The 19,780-nt window shown below is 37.3% G+C and overlaps 2 protein-coding genes across 2 annotated transcripts; one reads left to right on the top strand and one right to left on the bottom strand.

Annotated features, from left to right (window-relative positions):
* Nucleotides 1-2: 2 nt before the first annotated feature.
* Nucleotides 3-8,410, top strand: chordc1b (cysteine and histidine-rich domain (CHORD) containing 1b). The gene is made up of 11 exons (XM_041801469.1): nucleotides 3-179; nucleotides 3,460-3,509; nucleotides 3,588-3,644; nucleotides 3,807-3,967; nucleotides 4,573-4,673; nucleotides 4,982-5,040; nucleotides 5,772-5,842; nucleotides 6,087-6,192; nucleotides 6,345-6,464; nucleotides 6,560-6,622; nucleotides 6,815-8,410. The coding sequence occupies exons 1-11, from the start codon at nucleotides 116-118 to the stop codon at nucleotides 6,983-6,985; spliced, it is 1,023 nt and encodes a 340-aa protein (XP_041657403.1). The 5' UTR covers nucleotides 3-115; the 3' UTR covers nucleotides 6,986-8,410.
* LOC121518828 (tyrosinase-like) lies at nucleotides 8,120-18,455 on the bottom strand. The gene is made up of 5 exons (XM_041801468.1): nucleotides 17,631-18,455; nucleotides 16,688-16,904; nucleotides 10,138-10,285; nucleotides 9,868-10,049; nucleotides 8,120-9,570 (listed from the first exon to the last, which is right to left on the bottom strand). Exons 1-5 carry the CDS (start codon nucleotides 18,453-18,455, stop codon nucleotides 9,239-9,241), a joined length of 1,704 nt encoding a protein of 567 aa, XP_041657402.1. The 3' UTR covers nucleotides 8,120-9,238.
* Between the last annotated feature and the right edge of the window lie 1,325 nt (nucleotides 18,456-19,780).

The following is a 19,780-nucleotide window of genomic DNA, read 5'->3' as shown; positions in this document are numbered from 1 at the left end:
GGAAATGAGACTAGTATGATGTACAGTACTTGAAGGCAACGCTCGTGGATCAGTGTCCCCCATTCAGAAGCTTTAGAGTAGTTAGATAGAAATTTAACTTATTTCATCTGCCGCTATGTCTGTTCTGTGTTATAACAAAGGGTGTGGAGAGCGATTTGATCCTGAAAATAACCCAGAAGGTGAGTGTTTTTACATGCTGCTGTGTCCCGTATGTGTCTGTTAGCAAGCTAACGTTAACCTTTGATGCTCTGGAAATTTCTACGGCGAGTAGGCCTGGTAAGCCCACGTAAGTTAGCTAACCTGATAGCAAACAAGGAGAAACTTATCACAGTTATAATTTGAATCCTAAATATTGTTATGGCTTATATATCTCGAAGTTATCAACACGTGGGCCTACGATGAAGGAGCACGTTGTTGTTAGCACGTTAAGCTCTGTTATTAGCATTAGCAGGTAAGGGGGTAACGTTAGACTTAACAGAGCCATTGTCCCAGCACGTTGTAAGTCCGTCAAAGATAGTTACAACTGGAGGAAAATGAGGACTATTTTTTTGAACATTCTCACACATTTCAGGACGCTTTTCACTTTCCACAAACAGCTGGAGTCAATGCATCTCGACATTGACAGCAACAACTGGCAAAAATAAATAACGGGAAATCACGAGTAAAGCTTTTTAAATGGTCACTTATGAGTTGACAGGTAGCCACAAGATTTAATCGATGTTAGCACAAAAGGGACACACAAATACACAGTTACATCACTAAATTAGCTGAGACCCCGAATGAAGTTAGACTTGAGCGGATGAATACTCTTGAAGGACAGCCTGGACTACTTCATTGGCACAGTTGAACTTCTTAGACTTAGAATAATAGTTCAAGTACAGTCTAATGTTAGTATAGTCTATTGTTTTTTGCCTGCTTTAGCATGTACATATAAACTGCACTTTATATTGTAAGACATTTGCCCACAACCTTTACATCTGTACTATTCCTGCTTTGTATGTTTTATTCATTTATTGTGCTAACATTGCTTTTCGTATTATTAGACTACTCTACCTATGTTCCTTAACAGCAGGTGCATTGCTGTTTATATTGTTGAACTTCTTTGTTCTACACCTGTTATTGTTTCTGCACCAAAACACCAAGCATTTTCCCTTGTGTTTATAAATATACTAGGCAATTAACAAAATTCTTTTGAAAAGCCTAAATTAAAATAACAAAAACACTGTAAAATTTTCTATTACCTTCCTGTAGACCTAAAAGGCTTGATGAAAGTCTTGTTGAACCCGCACTTTCTTTCTACTCCTACAAAACAAAATTGAAAAGCCTCTCTAATAAACAAAAACAGCATCTCAGTTATGGCAAAAAAAACATCATTGTGTTACAATGTCTGCATTACATGTATTTATTGACGTTAAACACTGTGAAAGTGTGAAAGTGGCAATAAATAAGTAGAAATAACTGAAAACACATAGAAATGTAAAATTATGATTTACAATTAAAATGGATAAACAAAATGATTATTTATTTACCAGGAAATCCTTACTGAGATCAAGAAACTCAATTACAAGAGTGTCCTGTCCAAGACAGGCAGCAGCACAAGCAACCGAGTTGTACACATGACCAGCAGTAACAAAAACATAGATCAACCAATCCTGAGTCACAGAGCACAGTCATTAGTCAAAACATCTACAACCTGATGCATCTTCCTCCAACGATTTTAATCTACTTTTAGAAACATTTGAAGAGACCAGCTCCCCAAAACACAAAGTCTCGTGCAGCAGATTCCTGGCTTTATCAATCTTAAGATCAACATTGGGAACAGATAGCAAAAGTAAATTTTGTGACTGAGTCACAGTTTGAAGACTGTAGTTCCCAGCATTTTTCACATAATAAAATCACACCAGTATGATGAAAGCATATTGATTATAGCCTTATAAGCAAGATCATGTCCATTATTTAGCCTACAAGTGGTCAGCGAAGGCCACCTGTCTTCACCATACAGAATACAATTATGATTAAGTCAGTGCCCCATGGTATACAGTATCCAAAGATTTAAGGCATTGAGAAGATGCTATTTATCAAACATCCCCAAAATCAATCAGTGTCATGGAAGTGGCAGAAACTTTTCTTACCAGTAAACAGAAAACAAGACTTATTTCTGAAATAAAAACCCAGCTTTAAAATTACTTTAATGGCCAAAATATCACTCCAAACACTAAAACATTTACCACATGGCAAAACCAATGGACAAAACGAGCATAACAGCATATGGCAAGGTAATTCTTTAATCACTGTCGTCTTGTTTTCATTTTTGAATGAGCTTAAATTGTGAATAAAGTTGATTAATTGCCCAGGGCCAGCGTAGGCCTCACTTAACAAGTTCATGGTTATGTTTACACTGTGCATTCTTTTATTTCTTGATTCTTGATTAAGCTCAATTGAAAAAAAAAAAAAGATAACTTGCATGCAGTGGATCAGTAAGCAGACCAAATTATTGAGATTTTTACCTCAGGAAAGCTTGAATACTCACAGAAGCAATTACCTCAACAAGTCCATTCTCTTATTTGAGGTGATACAAGGACGGATCATTGTCATGATAGTTCACCTCTTAGACTTAAGTTGCCTTACTTGTAAAGTTTGTTCATGGCACTGTTGTGTATGGAGCTACTGATCTTTTCAAAATTGAGCATTCAAAGTGGTATTGTTCCCCCACGGTAAAACCTCAGTGAGTCTTTTATTTCCCCTCCGTTTGAAATGTCTGCCTTTGTTTTCAAATAATATAACATTGAGTCTGGCAATGCACAAAAAGTCAAGTTTAATTTCCATTTTAATCAGATGTGTCATTTCATAACAGAAGAGTGCATTAGCATTACCTTTAGGGCTGTCTAAGAGGTGTATCTTAGGCAATAGCATAGTAGGGGCAAAGTTCAGGCTAGTCTTTAAAAACATGCTTAATTGATGGTGTCATTCAGCCAGTTTTATTCTTTATGTCACATTAATTTATCTTCAGGGAAAACTCTGGGTATATGAATCTTTTTAAAGTGATGTTACACTGGCAGTTTCAAGGCAAACAAGTGCAACTTCTGCTGAGCAGTTTCTTAGATGCTTTCAGAGTGTCTGTTTCACTTTCTAGCTTGCACCTCAATCTACACAAGTCATTTTGACAGGCAACACACAAAGGCAACATCAAACAGTGTTGGACCACATCCTTTCGGAGTATTGCACACATTAAAGGGGAAGCAAGGAAACATCGGAAATCGCTCATGTTGAATTTCTCTCCTATAAAGAGTTCAGAAACACTTTAAAACTTTATTTGATAGCTTTTGCTACTGTTATTTTTCCCATTCTCTGAGATTTTTTCAGTTTAAAAAAGGTTTGTTGTTTTTTCCACTGTCTCTGATATCACTACATGTATTTCTTCTTAGTGAATTTAAAATCTGGCTTTATTTATTTTCACAGATGGCTGCATCTATCATCCTGGAGTCCCAGTATTTCACGATGCATTAAAGGTAAGAAGCCTGACAATGAAGAAGTAGTTTTGTGATTTGTTGGCTGGTCAGACTTATTTTTTGTGTGACTTTCTCCAGGGATGGTCCTGCTGCAAGAGAAGAACTACTGACTTCTCAGACTTTCTCAGCATTGCTGTGAGTATTTGCTACAATTTTTCAATCTATGCTTTCAGCCCTGCAGGGTCATTTTCTTCTGTTTATTGTTTTCCTACTTGTTGTATGCCACCTTTTTTGTGTCCTTATTGGCAAAAGCTCTCATTTTCTTTGGGTCTGACAGTAAATTTGTCTTGTGTGCAGGGCTGTACAAAAGGTCCTCATAACAAGGAGAAGCCCCCGGAGCCGGTGAAACCAGATGTGAAATCATCAGGAGAAAAGAAAGATATAGAAGAACAAAAACCAAAGTTTAACGAGTACATCATCTCAGCACCAAAGCCTCAGGAGGCGATAAGCAGACCAAGGTTGCACAGCAGGCTTTTACAGTTTCTGTTAAAATCTTTAATCTTTAAATTTAACATACCCTTCACTGTTAATGTTTGTGGGGGAGAATGCTTAAAAACCAGAGTCTTTTAGAAACACTTAATTTCAACCTTTTTTTCAAGTTATGATCACATTTTCTTTAAGAAATTGTCTTGAAAATGGTTTTTAGGCTGGAAGTAGGCCAAAAAGACTTTCTTTCGCCCCTGAGTTTTAAATCAACTAGAGGTACTACTTTAAAATTTTTCATCCCTGCCTTTTTTTCATGGACTACATCTGCTCCTTATTATTCTTGTGTAACATCAAGTCAAAGATATTCACTATCAAAGATGTTCATTCAGGCAATTTAGTCCTGAGCATTTTTCCAGACGTCGACCTGGAACATTTCCCACTTGACTTCAAAAAGACAATAGGTCTGGTGAGGCCATAATTATTCAGGCAGTGGCACTCCTTCAAAGCTGTGTAATAGTCTTTGACTTAGTTTGCTTTAGAATCATTTAAACAAATGTTGGCAATTTTCATTGCAAAAAAAGTCCCTTTAAATAGATTATGAAATGAAATAAAATACTTCTTGTCTTCCCTGTTCTAGTCCTGATGAGCCAATGGTTAGAATGCAGCATAAAGTTTCTGCCTCTCTGAAGCAAGCTCTGGAGAAACTAAAAGTGTCTGAAAATGCAGCTGAAAAGAAAGGTAAGCACATAATCTGACTCAAGTGTTGACACCCTCTTTACACTTTGATTTTTCGTGTTTTTGGTCTGTACTACTGTACATGGACTACAATCAGCTTCTTGTTAAAGTGGACAGGAAGGTCATGTTGACAGTGGAAGTTAACGGACAGCCTCAAGGGATTAGCCCTCACCCCCGTCATTCACATCATGGCTTTGATTCAAAGCTGACAAGACAACTCATCATAACTGCAGATGCATTTTTTTAAGATGCTCTTCAGAGTGTCGGTGTCAATTATCTGTCCCTTTCTATTCATTTCTCTGTCTTTCTAGAGGAGGAAAGTGATGAGATCAAGATCGGAACATCTTGTAAAAACGGAGGATGTACTAAAGTAGGTGCATGTGTTTCTATAAACTGTCTTTATTTTTTAACTCATTTGGCTTCTAAATTATGCTCATCTATGATGAAGGAAAACTTTTCATATTCTTTAAATGTGTGAGTCAAATCAGGTTCTGTAAATGGGGGTCATTGAAAAATACAAAGCAAGTAATGACGATCCATGCTAATCCTGACTAAGAAATTAAAGTGTGAGATGTTGTACTCCAGCTTGCTTTCCTCATCCTCCCCCATATTTGCTTCGAGAGAAATGCATAGCAAGAAAAAAATCCAAGTAAATCCAGCCTGTGAGCAGAAACCGCACAATTAGAGAGTAATTTTTAAGTTTGTACAGACTTGGAATTTGACAAAGCTTGAAGTTGGACTTGATGGTTTACATAATTACTCTGGAGCTGATTTTATTTAAAGCCACAAGATTTCCTCTCTGAGGCTGCTTGCTTTAGGTGATTAAACAGTTGAGGTTGTTGAAGACAAAACTTGTGCTTTTCTTTTGTCTTAACTAATTCCCAGAAAAATATCCTTTCACCTCTTTTGCATTTATATCCTAAGCAGTGATACCACTGCAGCACTCTTCCACTACTACAATGAGATGAGCTGTTAGTTGTAGATATTAAATGAAAGTTTTAACAGAATGTGATGAACAAAAGCACCTTATGTATGCAATTCAGCTTTATGTTTAGATATTTTTCTCAAAATGACACCCTTCACTTTTATTGTTAACTTCAGAGCTTTGATGGACCTGCAAGTGATTCAGATGTCTGCTCTTTCCACCCTGGATGTCCTATCTTTCATGAAGGGTCAGTATTTCTCATCTTCATTTATTCTTTTTAAGGATATTTAAATTCAAGCTTGTGCTTTCCGTTTCTGTTTCATTTTAAGAGTATTAAAGGAAAATGAATATAGAAAACTGAAAGAATTGTGAGGGACAACACTACTGTTTTCTTGTTAGCCTCCCTGTTCTCTTGTTTACTACCTCCTTTGTGTAAAAGTTATTGACTGCTACAAAAATCCAACAGTTGTATCTCCTTCCTGTCTCTCTAGGATGAAATACTGGAGCTGCTGTAAGAGGAAAACCTCTGACTTTAACACCTTCCTCTCTCAAGAGGGCTGCACCAAGGGGACACATTTATGGAGGAAAAAAGATGCGGTAGGTTTGACCATTTGACAGCACGAGCTCATTCATGTGTGACCACATGAGAGAGCCTCAGCTGTGACTCCATCTAGTGGTTTGAGGCAAACATGTCCACTGTAGACTGAATAAGTAAATCATATAGTTTGTTTATTTTCTAAACCTTGCAGGGTAAGAAAGTAGTTCCATGTCGGTTTGACTGGCACCAGACCGGGGCACAGGTCATCATTTCCATATACGCCAAAAACGCTGTTCCAGAGCTCAGCTATGTGGATGCAAACAGTACCACGGTGAGGAAGACAGTGGTCTGTCGGATGATATCTGTCCATGTCCAAAGTGATTTTTGTTCTTCTTAAACTTACTGACTTTTCTCTTTGTCTCTCAGCTCAACATCCATATTGTTTTTGAAGGAGAGAAGGAATTTCAGCAGCAAATCAGCTTGTGGGGAGTAAGTAGGGCGATCTATTGTAAACAATCTCATTACATATGCCAGTTTTAATGCCACCCCAAAAATATTTAGATATAAATTAAGCTGTAATTGACCAAATGTAAAGAATGCAGGCATATTTGATTTAAAAGCAATCTTTTCACCACCTGTTTGTGAAGCCATTCTTAGTCATACCCCCTCCTCTTCTTGCAGGTGATAGATGTGAGTAAAAGCACAGTGAACATGATGGCTGCTAAGATTGAGGTAGCCATGAAGAAGTCAGAGGCCATGTCATGGGCTCGACTGGACCTCCCTCCCCCCATCCCCCCACCCAAGGAGAGTGAGAAGAAAGAGGAGGCTGAAAGTGAAGATGAAGATGAATGATGAGGACTTCAAATGCAATCATAGAGTTGGCATTTAGCTGAATCCAAGGCAGTGCAATCCATTCCTAACCTCTTTAAAGAGTCGCCTCTCTTGCTGTCACAGAACTTTGGCCTATGCTCTTTATAGTTACACTGCTTTTACCTTCATTCAAGTCATCCCATTTGATTTTGTTCACATTTTTCTTCAAAATTTTGCCCTTTTTATAGTTTGTTGTGAAGGTTGGAAAACTGACAACTCAAAAGTATTTTCGAAAAAGGTTTATCACTCAATTATCAAATGACGTTAAGAACAGTGACTCCTAGTTCAACTTAAAGGTGCAGTGGGAAAACTGGGAATATTAGTGACACCTTACAGTCAAATCCTAGATTCCTAGATTTCTATCACCTCTGGTGGTAGCTGAGGCAGCCACTGAAATAAAACAAATGTGTAACTGTTCATAGGTCTCTTTGGTGCTGTAGAAATCCAAGATGATGTGAGTCCTTCAAGGAACCCTTCCCATGTAAAAGAGAGCTTATTTAAATTAATGAGAGTAAAACACATATATTCTGGTCAAACACTTATTTAGACAGGCCTACTTCTAAATATAATGTCCCATATTTCACCAATGTTGTCCCACTAAAATGCTTTTAGTCGAAATATTACACACTATACCTTTAAATCAAGTCAGATGAGTTGAATTGCACTGAAATTCATATGAAAAAATAACTACATTCAAATCAGAATCCAGTGTGGCTATGCTTGATCTCAGGCTCATTAAAGCTTTCATATTGACTATCCATATCAAGTCATTCTTGTAGCCCACAGCTGTTACTGTCCCCTATTTCAAAAATGTTTGACTCAAGGTTTATTCCACCTTTTAGTTTCATAGTTTTTGCACTGCTGGCATACATGCTGTTGTCACTGATATATTCCAATTTCAGAGGTGCTTCACATAGTTTGAGTGCAAAATTTGGATCTCCAAAGTGTCTCCTATTGTAAAAATATGAATTTTATTCTGACTAAACTGTCATACAAAATTATAAGATTCCCTCCAGCCTGTTAGAATTTAGGTTTTACAGCTTCATACCTACGCTACCCTTTGTTGCAGAAATTATCTTTGAATTATACCAGTTTTTTTCTACATTTTATCTGATGTATATTTTGTACAAGTTATGCATCAAACATGCATCCATGTTGTATTTATCTAATTTCTTGTCAACACAAAGAGTAGTTTTAATCATGAGAATGTACTGTATATCTGAGAATGCCATTTGAACACAAGGTATCTTAAGCCAAGTACTGTAGGAGTAAAATGCAATGCCAGGCAGCATGTCTCAAGGCTTAGAATGTATAAATGATATTTGGCTGAACAAGGCCATGATGTAAGGAGAAAATATGGGAGCAATTTATCTTACCAAAAATAAACTTTGCGTTGAACTTTTAAAACTGCGCTGCTGCTGTGTTTGTGATGGTGTGCAGACAAAGTTTTGTTCATGTTGCATTGAAAGCCAAAGTCATCCCATAATTATAACTTTAAGTGTAAACTCCCCTCTTTTTTTCAACTAGGTGCAACCTTTCAAGCAAAGGTTTCGGGCCTCGAGAAACTTTGGAAGTAGCTGTGACTTTTTTTAAATGTCACAAAGTTTTTCAAACTATTGCACAACTTTCAAGTTTAGAAAATTGAAGTGTGGAGAGGTCTCTCAGACCTTGACATCTATGTAGACATAGTCACTGTTTTTTCTGTCCATAAGCATGTCTCCCAGCATAAGCACAAATCAATTTGGTGGTAGCCAAATAGTGAGGTTCGTTCGACTCCCACTCAAAGATAATGAAAGAAAAGTCCCTCAGGTCGTCTGAAAAATGTATGAAAGACTTAATGTTACTTATTCTGGCAGTTGGGTGCATGCAAGATATCATTTTCTTGCACACATGGATGATGCAACACTGCAGAGCCTGATTTTGAAGCGCCACAGCTAAATCGACTAACCCTATAAAAATAAATGTGAAAAGTCATAATGATAGAAAGCACAGACCATGTCTGATACCACCTAATTGGTTGATTTTGATGTGTAACAAGTTGTGGGTGGAATGTTTCTTTAACCCATTTAGAAAGTTGCTACATGCAGGTTTCTTTACACTTTTAATACAGTTTAAATACAGTGCCATTAACAAAGATAATAGGGTCATAACAATCATTCAATATAATGTATAATTCACAGTGCTCGGGATATTAATATTCATATATATGTGCTTTATGCAGGGTTGTCTGTGCCTTCATATAGTTGTTTGGTAGTTACGGGTGCTGTTTTCCTCTGTTACGTTGCCCAGGATAAGTGGCTGTCTTTCTGGCATGCTGTCCAAGATAATGGGCTTTTTCTCTGGGACCCGGAAAACTTGAGATAAGTATGCAGTAAGGCTTGAAAAGGGGGTCTTCTTGCTCCCATATTGTTGCCCAGGCCAGTCTTGGTATCGCTGTCTTACTTTGAGGAAAGCAGCAACAAAGGACACCGCTAAGATTCCTCCAATAAGCCCTGCAAATATCAGCCAGGGCCACACATTCTTCAGTTCATCCAAGTAGGGGCGCATTGCTTCTGCTATCCACTGGTCTGGGGAAAGATAGAAGCAGTCATAGAAATGTATTAATTAATTGTAGTGATTAAAGTTTCAGGAGCAGCACCACACCTAAACTGCACCTCCTCTGGCATTCCTATTTCAAATCCAACCCTCTCCTCCTTACATTTTACTGCAGGAGAAGCGTTTCAAAGACAGAGGCAAGTCTTTTAGTCTTTCAGGATTAAAAGATTCAATTGATGAGTTGTTGATAGCACAGGAAAGAGAAAAATGCATTTGAGCTATAACAAAAGTCAGTAATTTAAGTATAAAACTAACCAAGCTCCACTTACTAGTATTGAGCAGATTTGAATATTCATATCCCAGCTCTTTGGTTGAAATAAAGTAGTCCCTGTTTCTGCGGAGCGGCAGGAAGGGCACCATGTGGTATCTAGCGTTGTGTCCTATGGGAGCATTGGACTCTGGGTACTGTGATGGAGATGGGTTATGCCTCCTGAGCCACTCCTCAAAAACGCTGTCAGACAAACAAACAAAGTAGAGGTGAATTATTATGGGAATTGTGTAGGTAAACCTTAAAATAATGTGAGCTGTGCGTGTCTTACCTGTCAACATATGCATGATGGAGGAGGAATATGGGGTCATTTGCTGAGCCCTGCACTGATGACATGGATCCATTCATAAAAATATGAAGAGCAGCATGCATGTTCAAACGAGGACTGTTCCCTAACCCTGTCTGAGGATCCCCGAATCCTGAAAGATGAACAGTGTTAAATCAGCATTGCAGCATGTACTTCTTTAGTTGTATGAGTCATTTTAAATAAAATTAGAAAAAGTGACATGTATCTATGTAGGGTGTCTTCTACCTTATATTTAAATTCTTATTCTCAACAAAAAAAAAGGTTTCTTCTAAACTTTTTAAAAACATGATTTTGTGTAGGTGACATGATGCGTATATTTTGTGTCTGAATCTATTATTTCTTTAAGAAAAAGAAATTATCAGATCATGGCATTTATCAATTTGTTGTACGAAATCTTCTTCGTTTGAATAGGTTTTCAGTATAACTGAATAATACAGATTTAGTTTTAGTTTTATTTATTATTATTTCATCGTGCCATACACCAAAAAAAAAAAAAAAAAGGTGCCCAGCCCTCACGGGCTTACAAGACACTGAAATAAAAAACAAGTAAGAGCAATCAAGCAAGTAATATAAGTAATTACATATTTTGGCATCTTGAACCATAAAAATGTCAGGTGACTCAACTATCTGGGATTGTTCATGCTATTAAAAATTCCATTTTAATTGTGAGACACTCAAATTAGAATACTTGGGAATTATTTTATGGTTAAAATCTTTGAAATAAACCAATTTTATTAAAATGTATCAAAATAAAGTTAGTATGATCATTGCAAAAGGTTTGTCCTGGAATTTGCAAGTTCTTAAAAGTCATGGTGGAGCAATGTAATCACAGGTATTTTTTTTAAATGAAGTGATAAAAAACATCCAATTAACTCCAGCTAACACTCATGGCAGAGCAAAAATGGTTTAGAGGTGGGTGGGTACACTTTTCACTGTCAGATGGTACAACCAACATAAGACTGCTAAAAGTTTATTTTACCATAAAAAATTAATTTTACCATAAAAAGTTTATTTTACCATAAAACTCTTGATTTTGTTGACTTTTTTAAATATTATTTAAAGCTCTAAAAAGTATTTTACTTCTAATAAGGTAAATGAGGTATGTCATAGTTTTTAAAAAATGTAATTAATTACAGTTTTTCCTAGGTGAGCAGGTACACTTTCCAGGTGGAACAAACAAGGTACATTTTTAACATAAAACTTGATTTTATTTTTTAAGTATATGTGCCCACTTTCTGACGAGAATAAAAGTAACAAAAGGTGTCAGAGCATTTGTCTGTTTCATTTGTAATGAGTTGCAAATGTTAGCTGGCACAGCCACAAATAAATGAGGCCTTATATGTCATTGACCCTTTTACATTTCAATGTATTATTTTTTGTACTCTCAAAAGTTTTTAACTTTAGGTTATTTTATGGAATCATGTCATATTTTAGGAAAGGTATGAAAAAAATGAACTCATTTTCATATATTTTTACATTATACACACATTCTATATATTCTTATACTTATGGTGGTGCTCATGGCAGTTTCAGTTGTTGATAGATGATGAGGAATACTTGTGTACACAATGAATATTGATACACACATGAATGTTGTAATGTTATTTATCTATTTATTTCAAATACTGTCAGAGGTAAAACATTAAAATAACTCTTAAGTGCATCTGACCCTTCAGTGCACAAGTATTTTCATTAGGGTTGACACTTTTGGATATTGTGTTTTGAAGGTTGACGCTGAATTTGTCTTTGATAGTTGCAAGTCATTTTTAATTCACCCATGTAAGCTTGGAAAGTAAAACAAAAGCTACAAAAATCTTAACTATCTAAAAAAACATATTATCAGAAATGTGTTCTAAGGAACACATGGAATTTTAATTTATAGCAACTTATAATCACAGGAATATTGCAAAAAAAAAACCTCACCAGTTAATTTTTGACCCACTTGTGGATCTAAAGGTTAATAAATGATTATGAAATTGCATCCTGCTAATGGTGTAGTCTTTGCTGGTCTTTTTAACTCTGTTAACTTCCGTTATTGAACATCCTACACATGCTGAAATATATGCCTCTGCACAAACAGGCCCTATGGACATGCAGTGATGTAGATATGAAAGATCCCCCCCCATCTGTTGGGGGTTCAGTGCTTTCTCAAGGGCATTGTGGTAGTTCTTAGGGGAGTCAACTGACACCAGACCAATTTTCAAGAAATTTTCCAATTGGGAGCCTCTCCAGTTCCTTACCCAAGCCCTTACAGAATCGGTTACTGCCACATTCAGAGAAAAGAAGAAGTAGATGGGAAATCCAAGTTTAAGGAAAATTGGCCTCAAGATAAAAATATAAGGACTGAATACCAGGGGAAAACCACAACTGTGCTGTAGCTTGCAGAAAAATCTTCAAGCTTGGGATGTTGGGGAATTCATTTCACATGAAATCTGAAAAGTGCAAATGCTTTGTGGTGCAGCAGTAGCAATATTTTTTGTTTGGGCTTTGAAAGGTCTTAAAAAAAATGTTAGCTTGACTTTTAAATGTCAGCATAATTCTGATACATGCATCTTTTAAGGACTGTCAGATTTCTATAGTACTCATTTTAGTATTCCTTGTGGTTTTTTTTTAATTATTTCTTGAGCTCCACAATGTGAAGTTGTATACATTTAACTAAGGCAAGTGTTGCACTTTTATATGCACTCAGCAGCCACCCCACCAGGCATATCTGCTAAACTGCTCACCAGTGCAAACATTTAATCAGCTAGCCACATGGCTGCAACCAATGCACCTACTTATCGATACTTATCTTGCATCACCTGGAACTTAGACTTACATTCCTGGCCACTAATGTCACATTCTCACTGTCCTGAGGCACACAGAGGAATATGCAACACTGTGGGGAATCTTTTTTGGACAGATTCATGCTTGTGGTATTCAGTCACTGAGCAACAAAATTAAAAATCAGAGAATATGTGAGCTTGTTTTAAGTAAAAGATGGTTGTGGTTTATTTCTGTAAGGACTAACAGTTCCATAAGTGATAGTGGAGCTCAGCTAAAGTTCAAGCAGGAAGACTGTTTCTGGTGACTCATTAGTCACCACTCGTTCATATCTCTCCCTTCTTTTTATTTTCTCTTCCCGCTCTGCTGATCAGCTGATTATGGACATTCATTCTCTAAAGTACTAAGCTAATCAGATTCAGCCACAACCTTTTTAGACCAATCATCATGCACCAGCCATATTTTAAATCTCTCATTCCCTCTTTCAAAGTCAGCCTGTCATTTCAGTGTGGATACTGCAACCCTCCTCCAACTCAGCCACCTCCATTCAGTGCATCAGCATCTATTCCAGATCCTCACAGGTCGTCTACTCATCCTGCATATCTCAGTCTCCTCCTTGAAGCCACCTCGTTTGTTCCTAGTCCAGCTGCTCATAAGCCTACTCCTCTGATCCTGCATATCTCATCAACACCACCCACCAGTGTTTAGACTCAATAGGGTGTATCATATTCATGCCGTTTGCTTCACTACCCTTTCTAGTACATGACATCACCGTTACGGAGTCTAATCGCACATTGCATATTTCTCTTTCATTAAATTGTGTAAAATGAATTATTGTTAAACTCGTGTCTCCTGATTAAATTTTTTTCAGATGCTTTATTTCATCAAGATTTAAGATATTGTTGAGCATTCACTGCAGTTGTTTATCATAAATAAATTGGATTTGCATTTTGAACAGTAGGCTCAATCTTTGGTTCTTTGAAATCTGTCTCAATCACTTGAGGAGGGCACGTAGCAAGTCTAATTTCAATTAATAAAAATATTGATGGAAGGGAGCTGTGATTAGTATTAAGGCTTTGAAAAACCATAGTGATGCATTTAAGCATTATAGGGCAGATTTCCTGACAGAAACAGAAAGGGCAAATGGGTAGCATGAGGGAATCGGTAGTGACAGCTGAGTTTTTGCCACTATCAAAGACATCTTTTAATAGCAAAATAAAATTAAATGAATAAATGAGTATTACACTTTAGATAAACAAATAAGTCAAACATTGATAATAATGCATTTTGGTATTTCATCTCCCAAATGCACTGCCTTCTTCTGCATAAAGTGTACGAATATACTCGGCTCTGATACAGGGAACCTGGGGAAATCAAAGCCTACAAAGCTTTAAGAGTCTGCTTTATCTTTTTGACAGGAAAAAAATGCTAAGCATTGAAATGTCTAACCTTTCTTAATGCTGGATTGAAAAAACATTAAAATACTGTTGAAGCCAAACCTCAATATGAATGCAACCCAGAAATATATATATATATGCAGAAATAACATGAGGCTCAGCAGACATGTTTGTGATGCACAGCAGGCCATCAGTAAAAAAAAAAACAGCACTGTACAATAGTTCTTTTTACGAGTGCCTTCTTTTTCACTAAATGTCAAATTCAATGAATTTTTAAAAGGGATTACTGTTGAAGTGTCTCATATTTGAAGCTTTTTTGAGAACAGGAGTGGGTGGAGGGACGCACTGTCAGGGGTGGATTAGGGAGGAAGAGTTAAAAGAAGGTGAGGTTATACAGTGTGCATGCTGGGTATGCTCTGTGCACATCATTTGCAACATAAGTGAGTTAGTTTGAATGGAGTTTTTAAAAAACTGTGAAAGATCAGTTGTTTTTGATATTATCATCCTGCTGCTGTATTGCTTATGTGAAGACACTATTTAGTTAAACATCACTTACAGGAAATCTGAACGAAACCAGAAACCATCTGCTGTGGATGCATATACAAAGTGATATGACTGATGTGTTTTGTTTAATTTTCTGTTTTTAATAAAAGGCTGTTTACTGATATATGGGTATTGTATTTCATTGTTTTTTTTCTGGGGGGGCTACGTTACAGGGTTCCTACACACTTTTACACAATCAAATTTAAGACTTTTTTAGATCTTTCTTAAGACCAGATCTGAGAAAAATGAACAACACTTTTTTCAAAAGGAAAGACATGGGATTTCCTAGTGTGTTAATGAAACTTCAAATGGTATAGGACAAAATGGTTTTTTTTTTGTTGTCATAAACATTTATTGATTTTTGGCACTTTCAGTGCCTCTTCTATCAATATGTTGTATGGTGATATTTATCATAACACATTTTTGCAGGTGTGCAGAGCTGACTCTAAATAGTTTAACTATCAAAAAACAGAGCAATGTTTTTTTGTCAAGGAGGACCTGTCCCAGTTTTAAGTGGGTAACCTGGTACCCCAGATGTTAGAGAACTGGACCAGTGTTTCACAACAGTACAGAGTTTATTAAATCACACTGAGTCAGATAAAATCAGAGAAGGGTCTTGTGTCCACCCCCAGGAAATTTAGAACATCCAACACCGAATTCCCTGGAATATGGAGAACATTTATGCAACAATTTGTGAAAGAAGATGATTGAAATCGTACAAGGCTTGCTAGAAAATTTCAGACCTCTCACTGGTAAGGCTTGGTTAAGACTTTTAGTGGTCTTAAATTTCAAACGTGCAATTTAAGACTATTTCAGACTTTTTTCAGGATCTGCAGGAACCCTGATATTATGACAGGACAGCTGAAGAGAGACAGGAAAAATGGGGGATGTGCACCAAACAGTGCTGAGACCAAGAATTGATCCCCTGACCAGTGTAAGGGCTATAGCCTCTGTATGGGGGCGCCTGCTCTAACCACTGACCCAAACCAGCCAATATTTTATTGTAGTATTGTACTGTTGGTTTTCATTTGAACAATGTAACAATGGTTAAATTGCTCTTGGATTTGGTGTTGTATTTTGCACATGTAATTGAATATAACATTACTGTCTAATTTACATTACAAGGTAATTTAAGTGATTTTTTATGACAGCAACATACCAATTCATCAGTCAAACCTTTGTATTGACAGTAATCCAGAAATTGGTAAAATCTTGAACATAAGTATGTTTATTTGTCTATTTTTGAGTTATAATTATGCTTATTTTAAACCACATTTAGCTGACAAATCAAGATACTCATCTTACTAAATGATATAAATCACAGAAGTCAGGTTTTATAGCTTGTAATTTGGAAAAAAATGTACTTGAGAGTCTTGAAATGAGATGCACCATCTGGATAAGTACAACTTAATTCAAATGCCTTAAAATGCCAATACTGTTTGCCCTAAGTACTATTATATATTTTTGACTAGAAATGAGACAAATGCACTTGCTTGAGAATTGTTTCAGTTTAAACAAGTCAAGGACATATCAATTTTTAATCTTAACAAGTACACAAAAGTTGATTCTGCCTTGAGGCATTTCATCATTTTTCTACTATAAATAATATATAAACGTGCATTATTTAAACCAATATGAGTTTTCTGAAAATGAGACATACTGACAATTGTGATCGCCCCTTTATCTCTCAGTGAGAATGACAAGAACCAGTGCAAAGATGTATGAGCAGCCAAGTGAGAAGCAGGACATTTTGTGTGTGTGTTTGTGTGACTCTGTGTATGTCTGTGTGTTCATGATTACACTTGTCTTACCCTCCAGAGTGTTCCTGAAGCTCATGTTTGCACTTCGGTCCATGGCTCCAGTGTCATAGTTGCTCAGACTGAGCGTAAATGCCACTTCTGCTGAAGTCGGTAAGCGCTGAACAATGTTACGGTTGTGGTTTCCAGGGCTTCGACGTAACGGGCCTTCTTCAGTGACATCACATAAAACACCTCTGAGACTGTACTCTTCTGCTCTGGAGCACAGTACCTGTTAATGGAGACACAAATCAAGACAATGAAATGTATGCCAGGCATTTGTGGTGTGCAACAAATTTGGAGATTATCGCCCTGGTCTAGTTTGATATGACAATAAGTGACAGTTCTTCAAAGAAGGCTTGTTAACTCATCTTTATTACGTTTGAAAAAACTTTCACTATTCAATCACTGATTTGGTCATTTTCTCAAATATTTGAGTTGTTTGATACATAAAAGTTCTGACAGGTGTTTTTCAGGTCAAATTTAAATGTCTTTTATTGTCAACAATCTGAAGGAGATTAAAAGAACATAGATTTTGTCTGGTTTAACTAAATTTTTCTTCATACAGATAAGTCAATTTGTTTAAAAGTACTTTAAGAGTTGACAACCAATAGAGTCATCGAGGCAAGTGTAAACACCAGATATTTTAAAAACAATTTTAGGGTCACATCTGTACTTGTTTCCTCCAGAAGACAGAGTAAGAACAATTTAAATCTAATTTTTCCATTCCAAACAAAAGTTAACAATCTTTTTAAGAACAATTGTTTGAATGTGTGGGCTCAAAAACTAAGCTTTAGACAATATTTTAGAACTAAATCCTATTTCAATTTTCAGCCAGAAAGTCAGTTCAGTTACATAATAGGCCTACTGTAGGCCAGAGATGAAAAACAGATCAGAAGGGTAGAAAGGAAATGTTTTGGAAACTTGAGAAGCTGTAAAGTATTTATTTTATGTTTACCTGCCAAGAAGAGAAGACCGAGCCTGGGCTGAGCAAAGTGGGATCCTGTGGGCTCCCTGCTCCCATCAGTTCATCTGTACACACGTCACATGCCTCGGCATCTCTCCAGTCCCAGTATGGGATCGTAAAGGTCATATCCCCAGTCAGCTTCCTTATCTCATGCTCCCACAGCAGCAGGTAAAGGCGATGCCACGGGAGGAATGCAGGGGCCCAGTGAGCAAAGTCCACATTACTCCATACATTTCCAGGCCCACCTAGCAGAGCCTCTCGAGATACATAGTAATGTAACCACACAAACACATCATACACAGATACATTAGCAAACATGGGGTTAGAGCCATTCTCCATCTCCTGGTAGGTTCCTGTGGCCACAACATAGTCCCTGCTGACTGACTGCTTTGCCAAGTTCAAATAAGAAACAAGTTTGATTTTCTCATCATGGGATAGGTGAAAAACATTCCTTCTCAGAGACGCCCTCCACTGAGTACAGTTCTCTCCATAGTAGCCAAACTTACAGTCCGCACAGTTGAAACCCATGAAGTTCCCCTCACACTGGCAAGTCCGGTTGTAGAAAACCAAGGGCCACTTCTCCCTGTCATCCAACCCGGAGAAGGGATACTGTGGCCCATCGGGTACATCTGGCACCTCCACATCCTGACAGGAGCCCCGGCCTGAGCTGACTCCACAGGGAGAACCGTCTCCTTCCCAAGCTGGGCAGCACTCCTTGGAGAGCAGCGACTCTTGACTGGCACACGGACGAGGAAACTGTTGATGGGAAGGTGTAAAAAATACTATAAAACTTATAAGAATCAGGGGCCACATCATAGCAGGACAAGCTGTCCCTGACAAACAAACCAAACACACAAAGTCGGAGAGTACATGAGTCACACTGGCTTAAATTCTTCAGTTTTTTTTTTTTCTTTTTTAATGGGCACCCCCTCCTCTTTGTTGAGCTAGTCACATGCTGCTTAACCTCAGGGGGAGGTTCGGGTTGTGTGCACCCTCAGTGCACACAACCCGAAACTGCAGCCAGGCTCTTTTCATAGAGAAAAAAGTTATTATTATGAAGCTCATCAAAGCAATTCCATTACAAGGGAATTTGAAGGTTATCTTTGCCGCCAAATGTGCGCCTAATAGCAGTTTCATATGATTATTACCATTTTCAGTCAACAAATAATAACACAACTGATATTCAAAAAAATATTCTACCCATATTTTTAAGTCTTCCTGATTTTATGGTGATCTTTTTGCAAGGAATGTGGCCTACTTTCCTCCAAGGATCAACAGATTAAAACAGGCGCATACCTCATGATCTGTCTTCACACACACTCGCACTGACACACACAACCACTAACAGGGCTTAAGTACACAGTTTTTCCTGACATTATGGCATGAAAACCCCCATGAAAATCCTGGGACCAAAGACAGAGCATTATTACAGTTGAATTTGTCCTCCATTCATGAATTAAGAAAAGTCAGAGATTCAACAGAAACAATTTTTGTCAGGTTTGAACTAAAGACAAATGTCTTTACTTTGTCTTTTTTTTTCTATTAGCAGACACTGACATTTTTGACTCAGGCTCATATGATTTCACAAACATACCATCACCAAGCCTTCAGCTGACACCGGAACTAAAAACAAAGGATGAATTGACAAACTGATAAGGAAACCATACTAAGCCCAACCATTGCCTTGGGTAAAACTGTTTGATGTGTACATACTTGTATACAATGCTCTTTTAGAAAGGCCAGAGGGCATCAATTTGTCTTGACCCCTGTGAATAAGTTTTGTCCTGCTCTGTCCGTATCACTGTCTCATATGACTGTCTACACCTGAGACTGCATCATATTTCGACTTCTGACTTTAAGTCTCATGATTGTGGGACTGTTTGCATGTGATATTCCTAAGGCAAGAAAATAAACCTCTGTGTAGCATAGCAAATAAAAAACCAGTAGATGGCGCAGTACGACTATTTCCAAGACCTTCTCCCTCCAGTAATTCACCGTAGACGCCTCCTCTTGTCTCTCAAGGCAACAGGCAAATCACTTTTCACTAAAAACATGGATTATATCTTCTATTTGGCTCCAAATTAAGTGTTCACCAAAGAAAAAAAAACATCTCCAATGATTTACATTAAATTGCTTTGACT

The sequence above is a fragment of the Cheilinus undulatus genome, linkage group 12 (genome assembly GCF_018320785.1).
Source record: "Cheilinus undulatus linkage group 12, ASM1832078v1, whole genome shotgun sequence".
NCBI classification, from domain to species: domain Eukaryota; kingdom Metazoa; phylum Chordata; class Actinopteri; order Labriformes; family Labridae; genus Cheilinus; species Cheilinus undulatus.
Note: the sequence above shows the minus strand (reverse complement) of the source record. Positions and strands in the feature narration are given on the sequence as shown.

Excerpts from the sequence above, each read along its gene's own strand:
- LOC121518828 (XM_041801468.1), bottom strand. The coding sequence starts at position 18,455 with ATGATGTGGCCCCTGATTCTTATAAGTTTTATAGTATTTTTTACACCT. Across the intron at positions 16,905-17,630 it reads CGGTCTTCTCTTCTTGGCAG|GTACTGTGCTCCAGAGCAGA; the intron begins GTAAACATAAAA and ends CTCCATTAACAG. Across the intron at positions 9,571-9,867 it reads TTCAAATCTGCTCAATACTA|ACCAGTGGATAGCAGAAGCA; the intron begins GTAAGTGGAGCT and ends ATCTTTCCCCAG.
- chordc1b (XM_041801469.1), top strand. The coding sequence starts at position 116 with ATGTCTGTTCTGTGTTATAACAAAGGGTGTGGAGAGCGATTTGATCCT. Across the intron at positions 180-3,459 it reads TCCTGAAAATAACCCAGAAG|ATGGCTGCATCTATCATCCT; the intron begins GTGAGTGTTTTT and ends TTATTTTCACAG. Across the intron at positions 4,674-4,981 it reads AAATGCAGCTGAAAAGAAAG|AGGAGGAAAGTGATGAGATC; the intron begins GTAAGCACATAA and ends CTGTCTTTCTAG.